The sequence below is a fragment of the Monodelphis domestica genome, chromosome 5, assembly GCF_027887165.1.
Source record: "Monodelphis domestica isolate mMonDom1 chromosome 5, mMonDom1.pri, whole genome shotgun sequence".
NCBI classification, from domain to species: domain Eukaryota; kingdom Metazoa; phylum Chordata; class Mammalia; order Didelphimorphia; family Didelphidae; genus Monodelphis; species Monodelphis domestica.
In genome coordinates, this window is record NC_077231.1 from 53063233 (window position 1) to 53089475 (window position 26243).

At 35.6% G+C, this 26243-nt stretch overlaps 1 protein-coding gene across 1 annotated transcript in view; it reads right to left on the reverse strand.

Moving 5' to 3' along the window:
• Positions 1-20787: 20787 nt before the first annotated feature.
• Positions 20788-26243, reverse strand: part of KCNC2 (potassium voltage-gated channel subfamily C member 2) — a 297957-nt gene continuing 292501 nt past the window's right edge. The window contains 1 exon segment of the mRNA XM_056798463.1: positions 20788-24077. Within this exon segment, the coding sequence (XP_056654441.1) occupies positions 23941-24077 (137 nt within the window). The 3' untranslated portion in view covers positions 20788-23940.

Consider the following 26243-nt stretch of genomic DNA (forward strand, 5'->3'; position numbering starts at 1 on the left):
CATTGGTACACTAGAAAGAGTACTGACTTTTCAGTGAGAGGACATGAAAGAAAAAAGCCCATATGTGATGTTACTACCTGTGTGACTTTGGGAAATTAATTGAGCATCTCTGGGACAATTTCCTTATAAGAAAAATGAAGGAGTTATTCTAGATAGCTCTTGAGATCCTTGCCATTTCTAGCTCTGGTATTCTAATTAGCGATCTGTCATTGAATTTGATTTACCTCCAAAGATGTCTATCTTGGGATCCTGAATTCTGAAAGTATATTCCAGGAAAGCAAAATATCTGATGGAGAGACTATATGCCCACTAATTAAGAACCTGATCAATCATGTTCAGAGAGGCTCATTGCCAGCCTTATAACATAATTAATTAATTTGGCCACGTGAATGAACTCTTGGAGACTTTCTACTAAAGCTTTGAGGGGTGAGGGACATTTAATTAATTTTAATTTGTAATTAACCATAGTGATCAAAATATATGTTCCTGAATTATACAATGTCACTAATATAAACAACTGGATTTAAGATCAGTACAGTATATGAATAGAAACAGACTCAGAACTGGGTTGGCCTTGATTCAGTTCTCACCTCTCACATATCTCGATTGTGAAATCCTAGGAAAGTCCTCTCTTCACCCAAGGGAATTCTCTAAAATTGTAAGTAAGGGAGAAGATACTGGGTGACCTGACATAAAAATGGACTTCTTTTACTAGGAGCCTCCTATTGCAATGAAATCATAGGATAAATCCCTTTTCCTACTTGAAGTGGAAGGAACCTTGGAGAACACCTGTTATAATATTCTCATTTTACTCATTAAGAAACTGAGGTTAGAGAGTTGAAGCTATTTGTCCAAGGGTACATGCCTAATAAATAACAAAGCCATCTGCATTTGGGGAATGACAAAATGAAAACTATTGGAAGGACTCGTGTTACTGATGAGAGTCACAATCCTCATACCTGCTATTTTAGTGAATCTTGAATATTGGAAATTTTTTGTTTTGGCTTTGTTTTACACCTGCTATCTAGTTTTATTGGCAAGAAAAGGAAATGTCTGTTTTAGACACATCATTTTGCTAAATGAAACCACACTTAATCTAAAGCACCTGGGCTCTTCATATTCCACTTCCCCCAACCCAAACCTCATGTTTGAACAAAGAGATGAAAAACAAGAGAATGATTGAAGACTTTTGAAGGAGAAAAAGTCCTTTGTGAAACAAATTTTTAAGGTAGGCAAAATGTGTTTTTGGTATCTTCTTTTTTCTTTTTTTCTTTCTTTTTGTCAGGTGTCCTGTCTTTTCATTCTCAACTCTGACTACCCATATTCCATACCTCACCCCATTGCATTGCTAGCATTTCCATATTCTACCACTTCTATTCCCAACCCTTTGGGTTCTTTCTAAGTGACTGGCTTAGATTTTAATTTTAGGTTGAGATGGCTAAGTGGTGCAGTGGAGATAGTGTGATGGACCTAAAGTCTGGAAGACTTACTTGCTTGGCCAAGTCACCCAAGCTCCTTGGAACTCATTTCTTCAACTGTAAAATGGCCCGAGTCACTTCTGAAATTCAAACTCTATATCTCTAATCTTGTGTGTGTGTTTAATCTTAAGTCATATTTGTCATATGTATTACCAGATTTTCCATAGGTAGGAATCAAGTTCTCCATAGGTTCTTGGGACTCAGTTTCCCCATCTAAGGTGACCTAAGTGGCTTCAGAAGGTTCTAGTTCTATATCATTGAATGTCTGCATAGGTGTATTTAATTTTAGTTAGATTTATTATATTTATAACAAGATTGCCCACAAGTGGGAATAAAGAGTCATTGGGACTATCTGTAAAATGATCTAGGTAGCCCCTGAGAGTTCAAATCTATATTCATATCTCTGATCTTGTGTGTTTGTGTGTGTATAATATAATTTTAAGTCAAATTTGTCATATATATTACCAGATTCTCCACAGGTTGAAAATTATTTGGTACTTTAGTAATTGCTCTTTTTTTTTTTAAAGTCCTTACCTTCAGTCTTAGAATCAATACTGTGTATGGATTTCAAGACTGAAGAATGGTAAGAACTAGGAATTGGTGGTTAAGTGATTTGCTCAGAGTCACACTGCTAGGAAGTGTTGGAGGTTGGATTTGATCTCAGGACCTCTAGTCTCTTGACCAGGCTTCCATTCCTTTGAAACACTTGGCTGCATCTGTGATTGCTCTTTAAAAGACCCTACCTTTTATTTGAAGAGGATGTGTCAAAATCAATTTTAATCCTAGGAAGCTGGCTTAAGGTATGGAGTAGATCTAAATAAAGTTAGTGTTTGAGAATCTAAGGTAACCTCCATTCCATATTGAGGCATTAAAACAGACATTTTGTAGAGCGAAGCAGTTTTCAATAATAAAAAAATAGTAATGCTGACAATGTAAAATTTATATATTTATTGCAACTAGTTGTCACAGTAATTATTGTGTTGGACCTGGAATAGGGAAGGCTCCTCCTCCTGAATTCAAATCTGGCCTCAGACACTTACTAGCTGTGTGACCCTGGGCCAGTCATTTAACCCTGTTTGATTAACTTCAACAGGTAAAAATATCAAAATGTCATAAATAAGTAGTCAGAATTATTTAAAATAAAAATTTGCCTTAGCAAGCAGCATCCCATCCAGATACTGTTAATCCTTTTTGACCTATACACAAAAAGTTAATTCCTTTTATAAAGCCCAAAAGTCATAGGCATGTTTTTCTCCTTATGGATGGTTGCACAAGTATATTTATATAAAGGAAGAATAAGGATAGGACTTATATAAGTCCTATATAATAATAATATATTATACATATAATAAGATATATAATAATAAGAGACTAGAGTTGTGATTTCGTGGGTAAAGAAACTCGTAGTATCTATGCCAATCCCTCTATAGAAAAGTACAGGAATGCCTTCTATTAAAGAGGTTGGTATCTTCTCTGTATAGTTTTAGAGAGTTGCAGAATACAGTGAGAGGTTAAAGGCTTTGCCCAGGATCACACAGGTACTATGTGTCTACTGAGCCTTGCTAACTTCAAGGCCAGTTCGCTAAAATGTAAAGAATTATACATAGTAGCTGTGTCTATATGTATGTATAAAGATTTTTTCATGTGCATGGATATAGTATATATTTATAAACATATGTATGTATATAATGTATCTGTACTTCAATGTGTCAATGTTTAGATATGTTTCTATAAATGTATGTGGATAGATTGATATGAAAGTATGAAACCCAAGGATCTGGAATTTGGACTATAAACACTTCCATTTAGTATATCAAGTCCCGCCCAGTCTGATTCCAACCTACCTGTTGCAGTTCAGGATGCCAGTAGACCTGGGGCAGCTTGCGTTAACTGCCCACCATCAGATCTCCAATAAGAGCTGAACAGCAGTCCTGGTACAGCTTGAGTTAACTTTGTCCCACTTGGATTGTTCAAAGACCCTCCTTTGGGTCCACTGGGCAAGCAGCATATAGGATTACTTCTTTGCCTTGAGTAAGGAGCTTCTGAGAACAGAGAACTTCCCCAGAAGCAAGGGATGATTTTACCTGGGGGTAATTCTGGATGTTTTTAGTCAAGAATTCTTTCTCTATTAGCTCTGGAGATCTCTTCCACTAAGTAGCCATTCTACTTTTTATCCCATGATCAACTCCAAACTGGATACCGTACTGTTCCTATGTTCAACACTCTTATCTCCCAGTTTTGTGCTTTTGCACCAGTTATTTCCAAAGACTGCAGTGTGTTGCTTCCTCATCATCCACATCTTAGAATCCCTAGTTTCATTCAGATTTTAGCTAAACTACATGATTTTTTTCTCAATTTCTTCAGCAAATTCTTCATACATCTTCATCACTATTCAAAAAAGTTTACCTCCTGTATATTGTGTGTGTGTGTGTGTATGAGAGAGAGAGAAAAAGAGAGGGGGGGAGGAGAGAGAGAGAACGAGAGAGAGAGAAAGAGAGAGAGAGAGAGAGAGAGAGAGAGAGAGAGAGAGAGAGAGAAAGAGAGAGAGAGAGAGAGAGAGAGAGAGAGAAGAGAGAGAGAGAGAGAGAGAGAGAGAGAGAGAGAGAGAGAGAGAGAGAGAGAGAGAGAGAGAGAGAGAGAATCTTACATAGAATGTAAGTTCCTTGAGAGGGGAAGCTATTTAATTTTAATCATTGAATCCATAGTGCCTATCTCAGTGCCTGGTGCACAGTAAGTGCTTAATGTATGCCAAATGATTGATTGATTTAGAAAGCAAAAACCATATATGATTGTTTCCTACCTATCGAAGGAATATTCCAAAGATATATCAAACACATTCACACAAAAAACATGCACACACAATTAAATACCCTCTATTTTTATTATTTATTCATCATGTATGAAAACAACAGGGTAGCCTGAAGATAGTTCAGCATTCTGATAAAGAAGGCAGATAATGCATAATGCAAGTTTATATATGTGTGTATAAGTGTGCTCTGATTGTGTGTGTATATACATAGTGTACATTTGTGTGTGCACACACACACATATAAACTCACATTCAAGAACAATTTTCCAAAAGAATAGCCCACTACTGAATGGTATTCACGTAACCATTCATATTAGTCTCCATTTAAAAGGAACTCTTCTGCCTTGCACTGAAGCTCAGTATAATGCATGGGGAAATGTATTGTAATAGCTAAAGTACTACACAAATCAAAGCTGTTATTAGAGGGATCTTTTCTCTCTCTTGGTTCTTCAATTGCAAGTCTTTTCCCATCATTGCTTTTAAACTCTCTCTGATTACAGAATGTTAACTCATTAGTCATCTGAAAAGATGCTGGTTTGAAAATCTCTAAGGAAAAAAATTTCCATTTCAATTCCAATCAACAAATATTGCATTAAGTGTCTCCAGTGGAAATGGAAGGCACGTGGTATTTCATTCACCTTCTGGGATATGACTCAAAATAACAAAAACTAACAGTCTCACGGATGAGCCTTCTGAGTAATCAACAGCTGTATTGAGACAATATTTCAGGCTCTGTTTTCCAATCTGCAGTTTGGGAGAACTCATTTCTTTCAATCAGCTGAAGGATCAATTCTAAATTTTAGCACTTGTCAATTTAATTTAGCACTTGTCAAAAATAAATATGTCAACAAGACATATTTATATTTGTCAAGCATTTACAGAAATTATTAGATAAGAAAGAAAATACTATATCCCACATTTCAATCCTTGAGCTCTGCTATAAAAGACAAGCCTCATGTGATCAATTTCTTGCCAGATAGAAAAAACCAAAATTTTTATTTGAAAGTACATTTTATTACTAATGACAAAAAGTTATAGTTAACTTCTGTTTTTTTTTGCACATGGTGACTTTTTTTTGATACAGAATCATTGTATTATTTTGATCTGAAAACATACTTTCCAAAGTTTGTTCACTAATTAAGTGTTATCAGAACTCCTCTACTAGACTTGTCCATGACCTAATGAGAAAGTGACATGAGCCTTGGGTAGACTAGAACTCACCCCAGTCTCCCATCCTGAATAATGCCAATTCCAAATTTAGTGCTGTTGGTTTAGCTATTTTTTTTAATTTTTGAATCTCCTTTAATTTCTTTTAGTAACAGTGACTCCTCTGACTCCCACTGCCCCAGTATAAAATATGCTGAATTTCAAACCTAACCCCAGGATGCTCTCTTACCTCATATTTTTTAAACCCTCACCTTTTGCCTTAGAATCAATACTGTATTGGTTCCAAGGCAGAAGAGCAGTAAAGGCTAGGCAATGGAGGTTAAGTGACTTGTCCAGAGTCATACAGCTAGGAAGTGTCTGAGGCTAGATTTGAATCTTGGATCTTCCATCTCTATGTCTGGCTCTCAATCCATTGAGCCACCTAGGTGCCCTCTTTGATTTCTTACCCTTAAAGGGATTCAGAAGGTGGTGGGTAATCCAGTCTCTGCTATTGGCTTTAGCCTGTTCCAATTATTCACCATTAGCCCCTCACCTCACCCCCAACACCAATAGGAGATCTTTAGCATCCCAGTTCTACATAATCATTTATAACAGATCATTTTTTACAATGAAATATTACTCCAGAGACATAGCAAGAACACATCTATAAACCCTCAGATACTGAGGAAATATTCCCCCAAACATCATACACTTCCTCAATCTATGGGGAGGGGAACTAGGTTCATTGATTATCTACATTGCCAAGTAGTCCCTCCTAGTTCTGGATCTAAAGCCCCTTGATCTCAAATCTTGGCATCCTGCCTCTTCTGGGTTTCACTGCTGGACTGACATCAAAATCTAGCCTTAAATCCTGACCCCAAGGTCATTAAGGCTAGTATTTCTCATGCCTACACCTAGAACTGAAAAAAAAAACAAAGGAAACAGAACAAAAGTCCAAATCTCATTTCTCAGGTCCATAATGCCTAAATTGGGAAAGGAGTGAACCTTCTCCCTTTTCCCAGCTAAAGCCAACCAAAAGGAAAAAGAAAGACTGTCTAGTAAGGATGTAGCCTATTCCAGGTATGCAGCAAATAAAAAGTGGTTACTCCCATCCATATGGTAAAATGCAGAAAGTCTTCTCCCAGAAGGTCCCTGCCATCCCCCACACAGTTTCCCCTATCTTAGACTATGTGAGCTTTTGCACAGCCCACATTTTCCCATTCTTTTCCTGATTCCTTCATTCATTTATCTTCTTTCAATCTGCTTTTCAAGGATGTTTGGAACTTAATAAGTTAAACCGATTTCTTTCCAAGATAAAAATTATAGATAAATTCAGATTTTCCCAAAGTTTTAGTTCAGTTTTCAATCTACTAAAGTTTAAAGCCAAATTAAGGCTTTTGGACACTGTTATTATGCTATCTCACTTTTCAAACTAGTTGATTCTGGTGGAATAGCAATCCTCTCATAGATATGACCCATGGACTTCTAGACAAGATGCTACCAATTCAGTTTTAAATTTATTTATCAATAAGTTTTCTTAATTTTTGAAATCATAAGTATATGTCTGAAAGAAAAAAAGAAAAAAACAAAGAAAGAAATCCCTGCATCTCTGGCTATTTCTAGTGCTTTGACATTAATAAAAAGCTATTTGATGTCCCATTTCTTCAGCAAAAAGGATATTGGGAAATCCTAGCTGCCTCACCTCTCTCTTCTGGCTAGATCCAGAGTGTGAGATACTTTGAAGTAGGAAACATGTATTCAAATAGCTATGAACAATTTAAAACAATTTCAGGACTGATGTAGGGCAAGATATAAAAGTCTTGAGAGACTGGTCAATTTTTGGTGACTCTTGGCACATTACTATTTAAAGACAAGGATCAAGTGACCCAAAAGATATTTTAAGATTCAAATAGGAAACAGTTTACTTTTGACTGAAGTGATCCTAGGTTGAAACTAGTGTTTCTGAATTGTATTGTCTCTCTTCTATATTACATAGAAATTTCCTTACCCCTAGAAACTCTCCACCCTTGTATTATTTCTTATAGTGGAAGTACACTCTGCCTCTGAGGCATCCTCCTCAGTTTGCTGGTTCCTTCCAGAACTTCCATTTTTAAGGAAATAATTCAGGATTTCCTCATCTTCATTCTTCCCAAGAATGTTGTGATGATTCATTGGACTTGTTTTACAATGCCTTTTTGAAGAATACTGTCCCACTACCTCACATCTCCACTTGTCAGCTCCCTACTTAGTGTTGTCAACTTCCCTTAGAATGAAAGATTCTTGAGGACAAAGGTTATCTTTCTTTCTGTTTGTATTTGTGTGCCCAACTTTGTAGTGGTAGCCAGAGTGAGAATGCAACCTATGATTCCACAGAGAATGTAGATTAGCTTTGTTTAATTAGAATCTGTTACCCTAAAAACTACAATTCCCAGCACCCCACTCTCCTCACATTAAGGAAAGATATAAATTTGGTGTAGCCCTGCCTCTTGCTCTCTTTTCTTCCAGATGCGACTTTGGTGGAAGAGGCTTTTTAAACAGGAAAGGAGAGCTTGGTCACATGGTCTTATTTTGTTAGATAATTATCTTTTTATTCCTTTACTTATAGTGATTATTAATAAACTTCATAAAATATAATACTTGAAGTATTGGACATTAATTTAAATCCTACATTTATGACAAACCACGAAGTTTGTGACAGTACCCTCATTTTCCCTCGATTCAATAAATGTAAGCAATAAAAGAAGCTCCAACTTTTTCATGAGGAAACTTATGTGACCCTGGGCCATCCCTGGCACCATGCCTTCTTTTTCTGTTTCTATTTAATATCTAACCTTGCCTGAAATTGGTATGGGGATCCATCATGTTCCTTTGTTCCTCTGACACCTAGGACTGGTGTCTCATGAATTAAGCTCTCCCAATGACTACAATTAACCTTAATAAATCCTATTAATAACCAAGCTGGAATGAGCTCTTCTTTCTTTTGCATCTCAGTATTCTCTGGAGGGATTTGACATGATCAGTGATGATCTGTATGTATGTATGTATGTATACCAATATGTATATTGGTAAAAATAGTAGAAAACAAAATGATCCAGGCCACAAGAAGAATTTAATAAAAATGTAACCAGGAAAAAATTACTCTTAGCCTAAGGTTAGAGGAAATATGAGGCTGAGCTCAGAAAATATAAGTACAGCTGGAGTGAGATTACCTCTCAAGATCTCCTCTCATTCCCAGTATTCACAGCCCTGTTTCTAATTGGTAAATTAAATCATATTTGGCCTCTGGAAATTCTGGTAAGATCACAGTATCCCAGAGAAAGGATTCCCTGATTAAAAGGTCATACTAGGATTAAAAAGATCATAAAAGAATAATCCTATATCCCTCTGGTCTAGAAAAATGGCCTGAAGGCTGGGCAAATCTCCATCTGGGATCTGAGGTACACTAATATCAGGACAAACTTTTTTACTCAAATAAGCTGATAGACTTATGATTTCATTGTTATGGCTGTTCCATCATGTGACACGAACCCCAAACAATTGATCCCTGTCTCATTTATGCCACTATTCCTATGTCTTCCCATAAAATGTATCATAATGAATTAACCTAATATTATCCACAAATATTCTCTCTCTCTCTCTCTCTCTCTCTCTCTCTCTCTCTCTCTCTCTCTCTCTCTCTCTCTCTCTCTCTCTCTCTCTCTCTCTCTCTCTCTCTCTCTCTCTCTCTCTCTCTCTCTCTCTTTCTCTCTCTCTTTCTCTCTCTCTGTCTCTGTCCCTGTCTCTCTGTCTGTCTCTCTGTCTCTGTCTCTGTCTCTGTCTCTGTCTCTGTCTCTCTCTCATCAGAATGATGTTTTGACCTGATCAATTTCCAATGTAGACTAATTTGTCCACCTTAGGCCACCTGATGGTCCCTCTCACAGGAATTCATCATGGGTATAAGATATCTCAGTAGCTTTAATTCTCTCCTATCAGAACTACTGAGCTCAAGTGAACCATAACCCTAAGCCATCTCAGTAACAAGGACTACAAGTACTTACCACCCTGCAGAACATCCACAAATTCCTAGATATTAGTTATCCTTCCCTCCTACTATGTGGCTAACAGATTTTGGCTGTTAGATGGTGTAGTGCAGTGGTGTCAAACTCAGAAATGGCACCCATTAAGTCATGTCTAAAAATCCCCGTGGGCTTCATATTCACTGAGATAACCACATATACTTTATCATTATAATTCATTTTATTAATAAATTAAAAATTAAATAGAAGCAAAATTTTAAATTGCTTCAAGCCACACTTAGGAGAGTGGTGGATCATAGAGGACATGTTTGACCCTTCTGCTAGAAAGGACAGATCTCAGGACTTAAAACTAAAAATACCCAATGTCCAACATTTCCATCGCCACTTTCTTTCTTTGGGACCATGGCCAACTTATTTAACCTCTTTATACCTCAATTCCTTTATCTATAAAATAAGGGAGTTAGTTTTAATGACTTGCTATTTTTTTCACCATATTTTCTTTGAAGTTATACCTTAAACTGCTTCTCAATAATTTCTCTTAAATGTCAATTTCTCTAAAGAATACTGAATCTGAGCTTCTATCTATAATCAGACTTTAAATCATCCCATTTGTCATTTTCTTTTCATTTTTCTATAATACAAGTATTCCAGTTGCTGAGGATTTGATCTAAAGGGCCAAGGAAACCTGCTAAAATAGCTTCATAGTGAAGCTTGAAATGAATCAAAGGTGAAGTCATATTTTTTTTCCAGAAGATTATCATTAAAAAACAATCTTCTGACAATTGTGGGTCAGTAAGTTAATTGATGTCTCCAGTAACCTTGAAACAGATTATTCAGGAATCAAAGAAAAAACAAAAAAAGATTGATCCAGTGTCTCAAATGTTGCAAAAAACTGAAAGATTGTGGTATTGGAGCCAAAACAGGTGAACAACTAAGGATTCTAGTCAGTTTTTAGCTAGTTAAAAACAATCCATCAGAAAGGTGGACTGGATGGAGTGCTGAACTTTGGCAAGTCCAGAAGACCTGACAACAAATCTTGTCTACAACATTTGCTAGTTAGGAAATGATAGTCAAGCCTTTTAACATCTATGAATTTCAGCTACCTCATCTTTACAATGGAGATAATAGGAACTGCAGCACCCACATTATAGTGTGATTGTGAGGACCAAATCAATTAATGTATATAAGATAATTTTGTTGGTTTGTTTTTCTCTTATAATAATCTCTTTATATTATCTTTATAATAATCTAAAAATAATATGATAATAAATTCTCTTTATAATAATCTAAAATGATCCTTCTAAAATTATTTTAATTGAACTAAATACCACCTCAAAAACTTGGACATTTGATAGATGAACAAGTATGCAAGAATACATTTAAGAGTGTACAGTGTTCAATTCAATTTAATGTTTAACCATTAATATGTGTAGGGATCTTGAAGCATAAAGAAAAAGAAGATATTGAGTAAAATTGCTTCATTAAGCCTCCCAATTTGTACAGCAATACAGGATTTAATAGAAAGAACAAGTAAAATGAATGGATCATAGATCAAACATTGATATATGGCTTCAGATGTTCTCTAGTCCAGTATTCCTTCCCTCTCCTGCCATTCTTTTCCTTTTTCTTCTTCCTCCATAGGTGAGGAAACCAAAAAAGCAGAGAGGTTGCAGGTAAAAGAAACCAGATTTGAATTCAAGTTCTCTGCCCCAGAATTTAGTATTTTCTCCACTAAACCATATGCCTCTATCCTATACAAGTCACCTTTGAAAACATTGTTGATTAAATATTTTAACTAAATTAAAGTCATTAAAATTTCCACACTTTTCCCATCATATCCAATAATAATTCAAAAATGGCCCATCAACATATAATTCCAAGGTGACATGATGTAAAATGGTGATGTTTTTCTTGAATCATGGAGAACCTAATTAATACTGGTATGGTAAAAGGTACCTTTATTTTGACACTCCATGAAATAACTTTAGGAGTAACTAGGAGGTGCAATGGATAGAGTGCCAGGCATAGTCAGAAAGACTCAAATTCCTAAATTAAAATCTGGCCTTAGACACTGTCCATGTGACTCTAGGCAAATTATTTAACTCCATTTGCCTCCATTTCCTCATCTGTAACATAAGCTGGGGAAGGAAATAGCAAACCCCTCCAATATCTCTGCCAAGAAAATTCCAAATGGGGCCATGAAGAGTCAGACATGATTAAAATGACTGAATGACAACAAAAAAATAGCTGCCACTACATATAAAATCTATTTGTGTCTTTTCATTTTGTCCCATGCCTGGAATGCTCTCTCTCCTCATCTTCTGTCTCTCTATTGATCTTCCTCAAGACTCAGTTCAAATTCCATATCCCCAACCCCAGTGGAAATTGTTTTGGTTCTGAGATGAACTCCTATCCACTCTGCATATTTGTGTGTGAACTAGCTCCTTAGAGAACTAGAATGTGACATCTTCGAGGACATAGACCTGTTTTTGTTTTTCCTTATACTCTTGAATCTTAGAACAGTGTCCAGTAGAACGTAGGTGTTTTCTGATTGGCTAACTGAGTAAAATCAAGAAGTCTTATCTATAGTCATGTTCAAGTTTTCCTTGATGGAAGTAGATGAAATATTGGAATGGAATGGAATAATATTCTGACTTTAAATCTTGGGCTAGAGATTAATTTCAAGAGAGCTTACATTGTCTCATTCTCTTTCCTTTGAATTGTGATGATATGAATGATAGAAAGGATATGTACTCAGAAAGAGCTGGAGTAAAAAAAAAGACTTCTGTCATTGTCATCTTATACTCATGAGTTAAGACCACATAACATAAGTTGTAAAAACTCAGCCAATAGGCTCAAATTTAAGAAAAGAATATATTCCCATAGCATGTTACTCCTGAATTTAAGTTTTCTGGGGGAAATTTGCCCTCTAGATGTCCCTTGCATAGATTAAAATGCAAAACACTATCAGATGAAATATATTAAAATGTGTGCTTATAATGGAAAGGGGTCTAGAAATTTTAAAAAGTAATTTAAAAAAATTAAAAATAACCAATGTTGTTTCTTTTAGATAATGTCAGACAAGAGCTGATTTATAAAATTGATGTTTAATGTCTATAGATAAGAGGTGTTTCCTCCAGAAACTAATAAGTTTCCATGTGTCTGGTGTAAAAAGTTTGTGTGGAAAAATATTCCTTTCTATGGTATGTGAGGCTTGACTACCTTCTTCATCATCTTTTTTCTCTCTCCCTCTTATGTAATGAAAAGCTTCTGAGTTCTCCTGCTTAATGGATTATGGACTCTATACTAAGACAGAATCTTTTCAAACTCAGTTTTTAAGAAAATCAATTTTTATATATTTCATTACTTACTTTGGTACTACCTCTCTATTTATATATCTCTTATTAAATTGTGAGCCTTGTGGTATTCAGGGTTTTCTCCACTGCAAGACTTGCCTTTCCTTGACTTATAAAATGTGCTGCTTTCTTTTCCTAACTTCAGAGTCTGAAGTCCTATTCCATTTCTTTAGAATGATTATGAATTATTTTGAAAGTTGGCTTGCTAAAATTTAGTAAGAGGTTTTCAGAATAATAGAGGAGACATCACTTGCAGAATATTCAAACCACTTTCCTTGTTTCCAAAGGGGATCCAAGCATATCTATGGTAAAACTACTCAGGGGTACTGAAAAATTATTATGAAGAGGGACTTTAGAGAGTTCAGTACTAAGACTGATTTCGGTACTTGAGGATCTACTTTCATTCCTGAAGGATAGGAAGGCAAATAAGAGATCGAAGGTATTCTGATTTTGGTCTCTAGTTCTTATCTTAACTTCATTTGCTTAACTAATAGAAGTTACAAAGAAATTTCTAAATCTAAGTCAAATAGTTGATTGGAACCTTAGATTTCCTCCCTCCCTCCCTCCTTCCCTCCATCCCTCCCTCCTTCCCTCCATCCCTCCCTCCTTCCCTCCCTCCCTCCCTCCCTTCCTTCCTTCCTTCCTTTCTTCCTTCCTTCCTTCCTTCCTTCCTTCCTTCCTTCCTTCCTTTTTTCCTTCCTTCCTTCCTTCCCTCCTTCCTTCCTCCCTCCCTCCCTCTCTCCCTCCCTTCCTTCCTCCCTCTCTTCTTTCCTCCCTCCTTCTCTTCCTCTCTCTCTCCCTCCCTTCCTTCATCCCTCTCTCCCTCATTTCCTCCCTCCCTCCCTTGCTTCCTTCTTTCCTTCCTTCCATCCTTCCCTCCTTCCTTCCTTCCTTCTCTTCCTCTCTCTCCCTCCCTTCCTTCATTCCTCTCTCCATTTCCTCCCTCCCTCCCTTGCTTCCTTCTTTCTTTCCTTCCATCCCTCCTTCCTTCCTTCCTTCCTTCCTTCCTTCCTTCCTTCCTTCCTTCCTCCCTCCCTTCCTTCCTCCATTCCTCCCTCCCTTCCTTCCTCCCTTCCTCCCTCCCTCCCTCTCCTCCTTCCTCCCTCCCTCCTTCTCTTCCTCTCTCTCCCTCCCTTCCTTCATTCCTCTCTCCATTTCCTCCCTCCCTCCCTTGCTTGCTTGCTTGCTTCCTTCCTTCCTATCCTCCTCCCTTCCTCCCTTTTTTCTTCCTTTTTTCCTCTTTCCCATCATTCCTTCTCTCTCTCTCTCTCTCTCTCTCTCTCTCTCTCTCTCTCTCTCTCTCTCTCTCTCTCTCTCTCTCTCTCTCTCTCTCTCTCTCTCCTCTCTCTCTCTCTCTGTGAAAAGTTCAGTGGCCATTTATTGATTCATTTGCAAGACTGATCAACGTGGAAGATTTAACTTGCTTTGGCTTTCTGATCATAGCCTTTCACCTCTCCTTGGGTATCCTCTCATTCTGTGGGGTTCAGCACATTGATGCTGAAATTAATAAAGACAGGATCACCTTTAGCTCTAATGAAGCTTAGAATTTTCAAGCTGAATTGATCAACTTGTCATATCTTCTCACTCACCACTACCAACACCACCACTACCCCCACCCCCACCAAAGCAATAATTGCTTACAGACATGAGGGCACAAACAGAAGATCATAAAATTCCAATCAGAGGCATACAGATGAAGATTAAAAAGGAATATATTTAATTCTAACCTGGGGTTTCTACTGGGATTCCACTACCTTAATTTTTGGAAGCCAGCTATTTCTGTTGCCCTCTGGCTAAAAATCATCAAATCATTAAATTAACCCTGATTGCTCAAGTTTCAACAGGTTTTTAGCTGGTTAAAAACTAATCTTTTTTCAAAGTTTATAGCAGGTAATCTGAAGTGCTCTAAAGGAAAGAAGACTTCTCTTTGGCATTTGGTTAGGCATTTGTCAACTGATAAATTGATTTTATTCCTATAAATTTGAACCAAGTCTTAATGAAATTTCAAAATGAAATTTTAAACAAACATATGTTTAAAAAGTTAAAATCATAAACTATTTTTAAAGGAAGGGAAAAGTACTTTCCAGATCTCTAGATAGGGGAAGGAGTCATGACCACTAGAAGAATAGAGACAACCACACAAAGTGAGAAGCATATTATTTGAAAGTTTCTAATTTTCTACTATGCTCAATGATTTCTACCTGATCAAAGAAAAATAAGTATTAATAGTATCTTAGATTCTAATAAACTTTGACAAAACGTCTTTTATTCCTATTTATTATTCTGCCTTTTCTCCATCAATTCCTAGGATTTTTGTCAAATCAGTGCCCTAGACTCAGGTAATGCTGAGAACACTTAACTAATGGCCAATTCAATAGTTCCATTGAGATAATCAAATAATAGCTTACTTTCATAAGTAGCTTTCTAAGGTTTATAAAGTTCCTCACATATATTATTCTCATTTGATTTTTGAAATATATATTTTAAAACTTTAGTAATATTAAATGGGATTTTTACAAAATCATGAATTAATAGTACTTTTAAAGCAGTACCTATTAGTACCTATTAAGCATTTTAAGTAGCATTAAGTATTAAGTAATAATAATAGGTAATTAGTATCAATTAGTAGTAATTAGAACCTATTAAGCAATTATTTTGTCCTAATTTCTGATTTCTTCAGTGAAGGGAATTCTGAATAAGAATTCTCTCTCTGTCAATGAAGATCAGTAACTCTTCACCAATGTTTAATTGTTGTCTGGATTACCTCAGACCATACCTGTACCAATGACAGATTGTGATTTTCTTCCAAGCCATGTCACCCCACCAATTAATAACCTCAAATAGTATTTTCTTTTAGTATTTAAAGCTCTTAAAAACATGTTCTCTTCCTTTATGTCCAGTCTGCTTCCACTTTACTTCCCTTCTCCCTTCCCTTAGCTCTATTGTATTATTTGTTCTTCCTCTCACATGGTACCCCAATTTCCTGCCTCTGTATATTTGAATTGACTGTCCCCACCCTCAAGCAAAGTGCAATGCTTCCCCCTCCCACTTCCTTGGCTTCCTTCAAGACTCAGCTCAAATCCCATTTTCTTATAAGCATCCTTCCCCAATCCCCCCTCATACTCAGTAGGGCTCCTCCTTTCCCAATATTTCAGTTATCCAAGGTAAAATGGAATCTCTGGAGGTCTCCCCACTTCACTTTCACTTTTTTGGAGGGGGTAAAGTGTTGTCTATATATAGTCAGCAAATGTTCCCTTACATCCTTGGTTTTAGCCATCTGTGGTAGGGCTTGGGCAGCATCATTTGTATATATAGAAGCCTACCATACAAATATACATATTTACATATATATATAAATATATATATATACATATACAAATATTGTTGTGTATATATATAGACATATATAAACATATATATGATAGAAACCTATCTATATGTTGTCTCTTCCATTAAAATGTTTTCTCGAGGATAGTAAATACCATTTTGTTTATTTGTTTTGTTTAGATTTTGTTTCTACTGTGTTTAGTATGACAACTTGTATACAGTAAATATTTAATAAGTGTTTAATGAATAAATGACTTGACCAGGCTAACAAAATCCTTATTATGTCAGAGAAAAGACTTGAAGCTCAGTTTTCTGGACTTTGGGGCCAATTCTTCCCCTGATCTATGGAAGGATATAACGAGTAGATAAGCTTTCTTCTAGCTTTTACACAGCTGCAGAGAAATTTGTTTTTCTGTGAGATTTGAGTAGAAAAAAAAAGACTAATTATCTATATTCAGAAGTCATTCAGAAAGGAAATGTGGGATTGGACAGTAATCAAGTAGATAATACTGGTATGACGTCTCACTGGCTATATGAAGGGGAGATGTTTTATTATGCATAATCCATGAAATGGCTTTATAAATGTCTAAAAATTGTTTTGTAATATTTTGCTCAAAATAATCTTGAAAGATTGAAGTGACACATGCCATTCTTTATTTCTTCCATAAATTTTTCTCTGTTGAAAGCAATATGTGTCTTCTTTCACAACATGATGCACATGGAAATGTGTATTTTAAGATGTTATATATACAGCCACTATTATATTACCTGCCTTCTTGTGGAGAGGAGAGTGGTGTCTGGGAGAGAGAATATGGATTGAAAAATGTCAGAAAACAAATATTTTAAAATTGTATTGATATGTAATCTGTAAAAAAATAAAAAAAATCATTATTATAATAGTTTAAAATATAGAAGTGACTCTGTAAGCAACAAGTCAAAGGGGAAGAGAAAAACTACTTGACAGTTTTAGCAAGAGTAGAAGGTATATAATAAATTATTTTTTTTTAATGAACAAGAAATAGTGGGAGAGAGTCAAGGAATTTATGCATACCTAATCTTCTTCCATCTTTTATAGGGTCTTAGAGAAAAATGTTGAAAGGACCTCAGGGGCCATCTAGTCCAACATCCTCACTTTACATTGGAGGAAACTGAAGTCCAAGAAATTTAATGGTTACTCACCGATAAAAGTCAAAGGAAGAATTGGAACTGAGATCTTTTGACTAATGGGATGATTTTAGTGTTTCATATCACAACAATTCTCTTAAAGGTATTTATTGGACTAGTTTATTCCATGGTTTTTTTTAAAGCAAATCTAAATGTGTTGAAAGATCATCATCATTATCATTACCATAGGATATGTAGAGCCCTTTTAGTTTTGAAAACAGTTTACATATTATCTCACTTGATCATCACAACTTCATAAGTTAAATACATAATAGGTCCTATTTTAAACCTTCTTTACATATATGAAACCAGAAATTGAGAGGTTAAATGGATTTCCCAATGACACATAGGTAAAAAGTGTCAGAAAAGTATTAGAACCCAGGTCCTCTGACTATGGAGTCAATCTTGTCTCATGTGCTATTCTATTGAAGATAAGATTATTAGACTGGAATGTATTCCCTACATAAAAAGCAAAGATAATTGTTTTGATTAGTTATTGCTTGGCTTTCAACCAAAGAGTTTCTGGAAAAATAAACTATAATGAAGCTGATGACTCAAACATTAAAGTATCCCCCTAAAATTTAAAGAGACAGATATATATATATATATATATATATATATATATATATGGAGAGAGAGAGAGAGAGAGAGAGAGAGAGAGAGAGAGAGAGAGAGAGAGAGAGAGAGAGAGAGAGAGAGAGAGAGAGCCATCCTCACACCTAGTCTTGAGAATCAAACAACTTGGCAATAAATCCCCTTGAATTTGAGACTCTTGGTAATTGTGGAATCTTGACTAGATTTCAAATGTAGTGCTTTTCAAACTTAATCACATGGGTCCATAAAAAGTCAGTAGGTGCCTTTTCTGGTTTAACAAAAATGCATTCTGTGGGCAGAATATTTATTTTCAAGTTGTATTGTAGGAGGTCCTTCCTGAAAGTTCTTGGAGACCCTTTGATTTCCCCCACACACACACACACACATACACCATGTTCCTATTTTACTCTTCAGAGAGAATACAAATTTAAAAGTCCTTTAAAGATGGGAGCATCAGCTTATAATGTTGTTGTAACATCATATGAGGGAAAAATCTATGCAATGTCCTAGAATTTTCTATGGAGGTCATCTGTCTTTTATGTGCTATTTAGGTATTTACTAGAAAATACAAAATGTAGCCACAAAAACACTAATCTGTCAAAAATAGAATTTATATAATCCTTATTTAAAGTCTAATTTAATTTCAGTGAAACAATGAAAGACAATGTGATTTGAGAGGAGTTGATTTAGAGGAATATAGAAAAGTGTAAGGACTTGGATTGATTCCAAGAAAGGAAACAGACACTGCTCTGCAGAAAATATTTCTATGTAACTACAATTCCAAAGTGATGATGACATTTTAATAATTAGAAAAATGGATTTCAGCATTAGAAAGCAAAGGAAAAGGAGGCTCAATCTTTATTTTTTGTTATGCTTTTTATATTTGAGAATTAGAAAAATGGAAAACAGCTTATTTTGTCTTGGGCTATGAGCTGATATCTATTTTCTAGATTCATTTAGCTCTAATAATCTTCAAGACATGGAACAAAATCTCTTGAGTCATTGCTTTGTAATGATGTCTTTTAATATATTCATTGTCTCTAGAATCAGTTCTCTCTGACCGCTACATGATTTAGTTTTATAATAAAATATGTGCTGTTTAATTCATTCATGATTTTTTCATTAAAATCTATGTCAAATTTTGATGACAATTATTTTTCATTTTAAAAGTCCTTTGCAATCATCAGCCTCCATATATTTCTTCCTCCACTGCTTTTTTATAGTTATTCTTTATCCCTGATCTATATTTAAAAATTTATCCTTATAATTACATTGGACAAATTCCCTTTTCCAAGTCTTTTAATAGCTCTTTAATGAACTCTTTAATAATAACTGACACAAACCACTTTATATACATTATCTCATGTGATTATCTCAGTAACCCACTGAGGTTAGTGCTATTGAAGGATTACCATCCCCATTTTACAGATGAAGAAACTAAATATAGAGAAATTAAGGAAAGTGTTTAGAGTCTTGCAAGCTGGTGCTTTTTGAACTAATATTCAAGGCGGAGTATTCATGACTGCCATTTCCAATTCTTTATCCAGGACACTATGATTGAGAAATTGGGTTAGGAAGACTCATCTTCATGAGTTCAAATCTAGCCTAATACTCTTAATAGCTGTGTGATCATAGGCAATTTATTTAACCCCTATTTGCCTCAGTTTCCTTATCTGTAAAATGATAAGGGGAAGGAAATGACAAAGAACTTCAGTAACTTTGCCAAGAAAACAACAGATGTCATCAAGAAGGGTGAGATATGACTGAATAATGATCATTTCCTCATTCCTAAACCAGCAAACTATCCACTGAACTACTTAGCTATCTGTAATTGTTCTATTTTCTTACATAATTTTGTTTATAGTTTTAGAATTTTGTGGATCAACTTGAAAAAAAAGTTGCAGGGTAATGCCATAAAATAACCTAAATATTAAATGTGGTACATCTGAATTAAATCTTATCAGAGGTCGATAGTAAAATGGTTGAGCTTGCTAGGGGAAAAGATGGAGGCTACCCTCAAGTAGCAGGAGAGTTACAGAAGAACCAGACCTGAGAAACATCATGGAGTAGAATCTTTGAGGACACTCAGAAAAAAGTATTTATCCAAATATAATTAACTATTAGAATGGATTTTGAAAGATAGTTTGAGGAATCAGGATCACTATTCATTAAGAGGAAGGAATACATTGAGGGGAGAGAGGGTAGTTTTCAAATGAAAAAATAACTAACATCAGATTTTGATATGAACATCAGTTTAAAAATCATGTACTTCATTACTGCCTATGATATTATTTTAGAATGAAGGGCAAATCATTTTTTTGTACACCATTTTTATTATCTTTTGGGCCTACAAACATAGTAATATGCATTTTTTTAACCTGGCCCAATATACTTTATTAATTTTCAAATTTAATTAATTTAGAATATTTTTTTCTATAGGGCAAGTCATCTAAACTGCTTGCCTCAGTTTATTTATCTCTAAAATGGGGAATAATACTCTTAACATTTGAGGCTTAAATGAACAAATGTATTTAAAGCAATTTATAGACTTCATTAAAGCACTTTGTAATGTCAGCTCCTATTTCAACCAGACTTTCTATAGGAAGTAATCCACAGTACATATTTTAACACAGATCCAGAAATGTAATAGACTTTAGGAGATGAGATATATCAGAAGTAGAAGAAGTTGCTCCAATGTTACCGTAAGAAAATCCACCTTTATATTTGATTTTAAATGTATTTATCTCCTATTTTATTGTAAGTCTGGAGATCTGGATCCAGTGCTTCTATGAAGAGTGTAAAATTGAACAGACATTGAAATGTTGAGAGTTAAAAACAAAGAAAGAGGAAAGATAAAGAAAAGAAAAAATTGGAGTCATTTAATAGTTAGATCCAAATTCATCCCCAACTCATTTACCCTTTATTCTTCATTTCAGTTAGTTACATTATCATTGGTTTTCACCAAGGTTGTACATGCACTTTGAAATGTTCACAAAAGGTCCACAATACAGAGTTTCATAATTGGGATAGGTCTTTATATCAAGAATCCCAGGGTGACTAACAGATTCTGGAGATGTTCATTCAACAAGATGAAATAGTCTTATAACAGTTTCAACTACAAAGCTTCAGAGACATAGAATAGACTAGCTTCAGTTACCACAAAACTCACAAAGAATAATTGATCAAAGAATATCTCTCTTATGCAAAATATACATTTTAAGATATAATTTGATTACATATTTCACTATTTACTGATGTTGCTCCATGTTATTATAATAAAAAAATATTCTCACTTGCCAGAAGTTTATTTTTTCATAATATTTATATTCTGAGGTAACAATGGAAAAAGACTTTTATACTATGAACAAATTAAGTGACATTTTTTCCAGCCATAACAGTTGTTTTCTCAAACAAATGAAAAAGAAAAGAGGTACATTTTCATAGACACTTGAAATTAACAAATATAATCATGTCAATGGTTTCTAACAAAAAAAGATAGGGATAATGTTTATGAATTATCTTTTACCAAAAAATACTGTAGATGCGTGGAAAATTAAGACATAGACATGAAGTTAACATCACTGCATGTGCCTTAGATTCAGCGCACAACCTACTGGGTGTGGAGAGGCCAATGAGGAAATACACAGAAGCGTGGGCTTTTGCAAGTGGTCTAAGAAACCATTGATGACCACACAATTCAGCTACTCTTGATATGAGATGACCAAAGCTTGATATCCCATGCATGAGCTGTGTTTCTTTTATTAAAATTTATTTACAATGGGGTCATCAACACTGGTTAGTTCACTGGCAGCCTTCTCACGCTGGGAGCAGCGAGTGAGTTCAGTCCATCATCCTTTAGTCATCTTTAAATCCAAGTGAAGATGCAGGGACCTCTTCAAGGCATAGCATGCTTATCAGAGCCCATTCAGCAGCAGCAGCAGCAGCAGCAGCAGCAGCAGCAGCAGCAGGAATCTCTTTCCAGTATAGTCCTTGGTATGGCTAAATTCCATTGTCCCTTGTCAGCAGTCAAAAATCCATGAAAAAGTCTGGGTAACACTGCAGTCAATAACAGCAGCACCAGACAGTGTATTAATATTCCTTTGCTAGAAAGCTGTTGATAGTTATCTGTTTACAGGTGACATGAGCAAGATTCATCAGTGTACATCTCTAAATATCAGAAATGTATGCTTAGGTAAATACACTTTTGTACAAGGATTCTGACATGCAGTTCATGCTCTAGGGCTTCTAGATATCGATTTAATACATGTTACATGGTCAACAAGAAAAGTGGTCATTGTGTTCCTAACAAAAATAAACATATGAGAAGCAGGTATTATTCATCGATGCCAGGGATGGTGTCTGCCTCAGAAGAACTACTTCCTCCTCTTTTTCCCTTGCCCTTTCACCCCCTCATCATCCTTAAACACTACATCTGATATTGCTATTTGATTCAGAGCGACGAGTAAAGAGGCTCTATCCCTTGCAGACTAAATATGACTCCCCGGAGACTTAGTTGGAGTGTGGTGATGAATGCTGGTTGCTAAGGAGTAGAACTGACATTCCAGCTGCAACTGAGTGCAAAAAGTTAAAACAAACAAACAAATAAATGAAAACAAAACAAAACAAAACAACAACCAAAAAAAACCAAACCACAAACCTCGACTTAAATCCTCCTTATCAAAACCATTCATAGTGCATGTTAGGCTAAATAGTCTAAAGGACATTATTAACTTGCATATGAAGAATGGTGGCTGGAGTGAATAGGGGGAAAAGAGAAAACCTGGGACTAAAAGATAGAAGCCTTTTTCCCCCTAAGGCATCTCTGTGCTTTATGGAGATAGATGAAGTTTACAGTTGAGACAGGCAGTTAGACAGACAGACAGAAACAACATACAGGACAAAGCACCTGCAAAAAACACTGCCTGAAATTCTTATGGACCCAGGAGGTCACAGATTTAAGGCTGGTCAAAGAAATTCCTTTAAAAAGACCTCTGCCCTTCTACATTTGCACCCCCCACCCACTCCACCCCCCCAAAAAGGAGCAGAGGTCCTTTGGGTTGTGACTTGGCACTAGGCTTCTTTGGGGATGGGGGGGAAATGGCTATAGTACCAAGTAGCCTTTCCTTGCTAAAAAAATAATAATACTGCAAGCCTGGCTGGCATTTACCTTTCTTTCATGTTTTGTGCCTTCCCCAAGTCATTAAGTTAGAGATCTGGCCTCTGCTTGCGTGTAACCAGTAATGACAACCTCTTTGCAGTTATCTGTGTACAAATAACCAGAGACATTCAGAACTCCATTACAGCATTTTAGAAGATGAAAAGCAATAAAAAATAAATCATTTAAAATATATTTTTCTTTCAAAGGATTAGAAAGAAAAAGAAAAGAGAAACCCTACCCTCCACCCTCACCCTTTCCCTCTGCCCTCTCCCACCCCACATGCGAACCATTGCCCATTGCTTTTTGCATCAGCAGGATGGTTCAATGTGGAGAAAAAAACACTAAAAAAAAAAGAAAGAAAGCATCCAGAGCCATCCAGGATTCCCATATACAGTAATACTGCTTTCAGGTGATGGAGACAGGATGTTCCATGCAAATGATTTGACCAAAGTCATATTGATAATTTGTGCAATCAAGACAGTGTTCCAGACATCTTCAGAATGAAATTAGAGCATCACAAGAAATGAAGGTAGGTCCAATGGAGTGGTAGTCATTTGGAAGCACATTGGTTTAAATAGATCTCCCTGAAAATAGGCTTATTTTATTGAATATACTGGCCAATATCTCACACTATCTGTCTCTTTATTGCCAGAAAACAATTGCCAATAAACTAGTGCAGAGCAGGAAGAGAAGCACTGCTTTAGATAATCTGAAGAGTCAGGATGAGACTCATTAGCTACCCAAGTGGCATTTCTGACTTCTGATAATAGTAGTATCATGCAGGATTTCTATTATATTAGTGGAGCCTACAGTAATGCTACATTTAATTATTTCCATTATGTGGTAAACAGTACTTGAATTGATGCAATTTAGCCTCCTGGTGCAGTTTGGTTTACAAGATGGATGGGATGGGAGATCGAGAGCGTCTCAGAGGACAAGGTGAGCTGTAGGGTGATGTTACTGGAGAGAGTCTCAGAGCATTGCCTGCCAAGCCCGCTATGTTGTTTAAACTTCGAGATTTTTCATATCCTTTTATGAAAGAATGCACAGACATCAGTTGAATTCAACCAGAAAATAGACACAGACAAACAATACAGAACAGGGTAATCAAAAGTGCTATTTTGAGCTCCAAGAAGACTTGTTTACAAAGAACTCCATATTGAGATAATTTGTAACTCTAAAAAAAAAAAGTGAAGTTCCCTCTAGCTACCACTTATATGCAATTAACTCAAGCCATCACATCTGTATTGAAATATAGTTCTAAGGTCATCTTTCCTGAGACCATTTCTAGTATTGATTAAACTTTAGTGCATGGGACATCCAAAGTAGTCGAAGAATATGCAAACATACTTGTTAAAAAGCTATACATTGGGTCGAAATGCTGGATTAATTGAAAGACATTTCCAGGAGAAGAAATGCAGAAAAATAATAGACTATTTCTAGACTCATTTCATTCTTTCATCATTTACTTAACACAATTGTTTGTTTATGCACTAATCCTCCATGGCAAGATTATGAAGAAGCTGTAAACAGGAAATTGAGAACACTTAAACCAAGTATTTAATCTTCAAGTGTCAGAGGTTAGAAAGAATGATGTATCTTGAATGTTAAATAATGACATTTGATGTCATTATCCAGGCAACAGAAATAAAAAGATATGCACATACTCCCTCCCTCAAAAAAAAATATGTCAAACCAAGATGCTATATCAAAGTGGAATAAATCCTGTGTATGTTGGCACACTGTTAATAGACAAAGTTTATAAGGAATCTACTTGAGATCTAGCTTCTTTTTTTCCTTAATATCAACCTTCCCTGCCTCAGAAAATGATCTTTATTTTCTATTCTAGTAAAGAGAGTAGAGGGTTCCTCTTTATTGTTTTTGGCCCTCAATATATTTCACCAAGCAACTGATAAAGCCTTCTCATCCCTCAAAAGTGACTTTTGTTGATATTTGTCCACTCCAGGGAGATGAAGAGCATTGAAGAGGGGGGGGAAGGAAATGGAAATTGGAAATGTTGAGGACAGGATTTTGTTTAAGGCAGACTTTTCGATGTCAAGGACAGCCATATGTATTTTCGACTAACCTCACAGCTCAAGTTTGCCAGTGGAAAGGTATATTCTAATTGCTCCTGTTTTTAAAATTGCTGGTGGGGAAGAAAAAGAAATTATCTTGTGGAGAGGTAAATGTATAGGCACTGGGAAATGCTTTAGGGACTTTGCCATTTGTTGAGTTCAACAAAATTGCCCATCAGTCCACTATACAAATATCAAATAACTCATGGCTCTTTCTGGGATATTTAAACTCTTGAAAAGTGTCTATAATGTCTACAAGGCTTAAGTCAAGTCATTTAAATTAGGGATTCCATGCAAGGCAAAAAAAACCTCTGGGGAAAACCATTTTTAATCAATACTAATAACAAAATAATAATGAATAACCACCTTAGCCACTTTTTGGCATAATAGATAAGAGATTGGTCTGCCCTCATATTAGCTGTATGATGATGACAAATAAATTGGGCTCTCATGTCCCCCATGTAATTCTAAATTGTAAAATACTGGCCTGTGTCAGTAGAAGAGTTTCCATACTTGGATTTATATTAACTGATGAAATCACAGGTCCAATTCTGTGCTTCCCAAAATCAGAATTGAATTTTATATTGCTTTGACATTCTTAAATTCATCAACTTATGGTTAGCTAAATAAGTAATTATGCTTAAGAAAAGCTTCATCCCAGCTGCTTTAAGTTAAACATCAAAGGGTCTTATCTTTCAGTACCACTTACATCTGACCAAATGGTAGATTTGTTATCAGAAATAGAAGAGAATCACAGTGAGCTCATTTGTACCCAAGAATCTTCCATTTGAGCATCTGATAAATGGTATCCCTCTTTTTATATTACTTAAAGCTCTGCATAAGTAAAAGGAATGAACTCCTTTGCAAGGGAATGGACTCCCTCTAATTGGAGATCTTCAAATAATGGACGAATGAGTCCTTATTGCAGAAGTTCTTGATCACATTGTGTCTTGGGAACTTCTGGCAGAAAAGTGAAACCCACAGAACACTACTTAGAAAAATGTATAAATTGGTTTCTTTTTTAAATGAATAAAATAAAATAGAGAATTAAAAAGGAATCCAACTATATTGAAGTACTAGTCTCAAAAAAGCTTTCATTAAAAATAAAATTAATGGACCC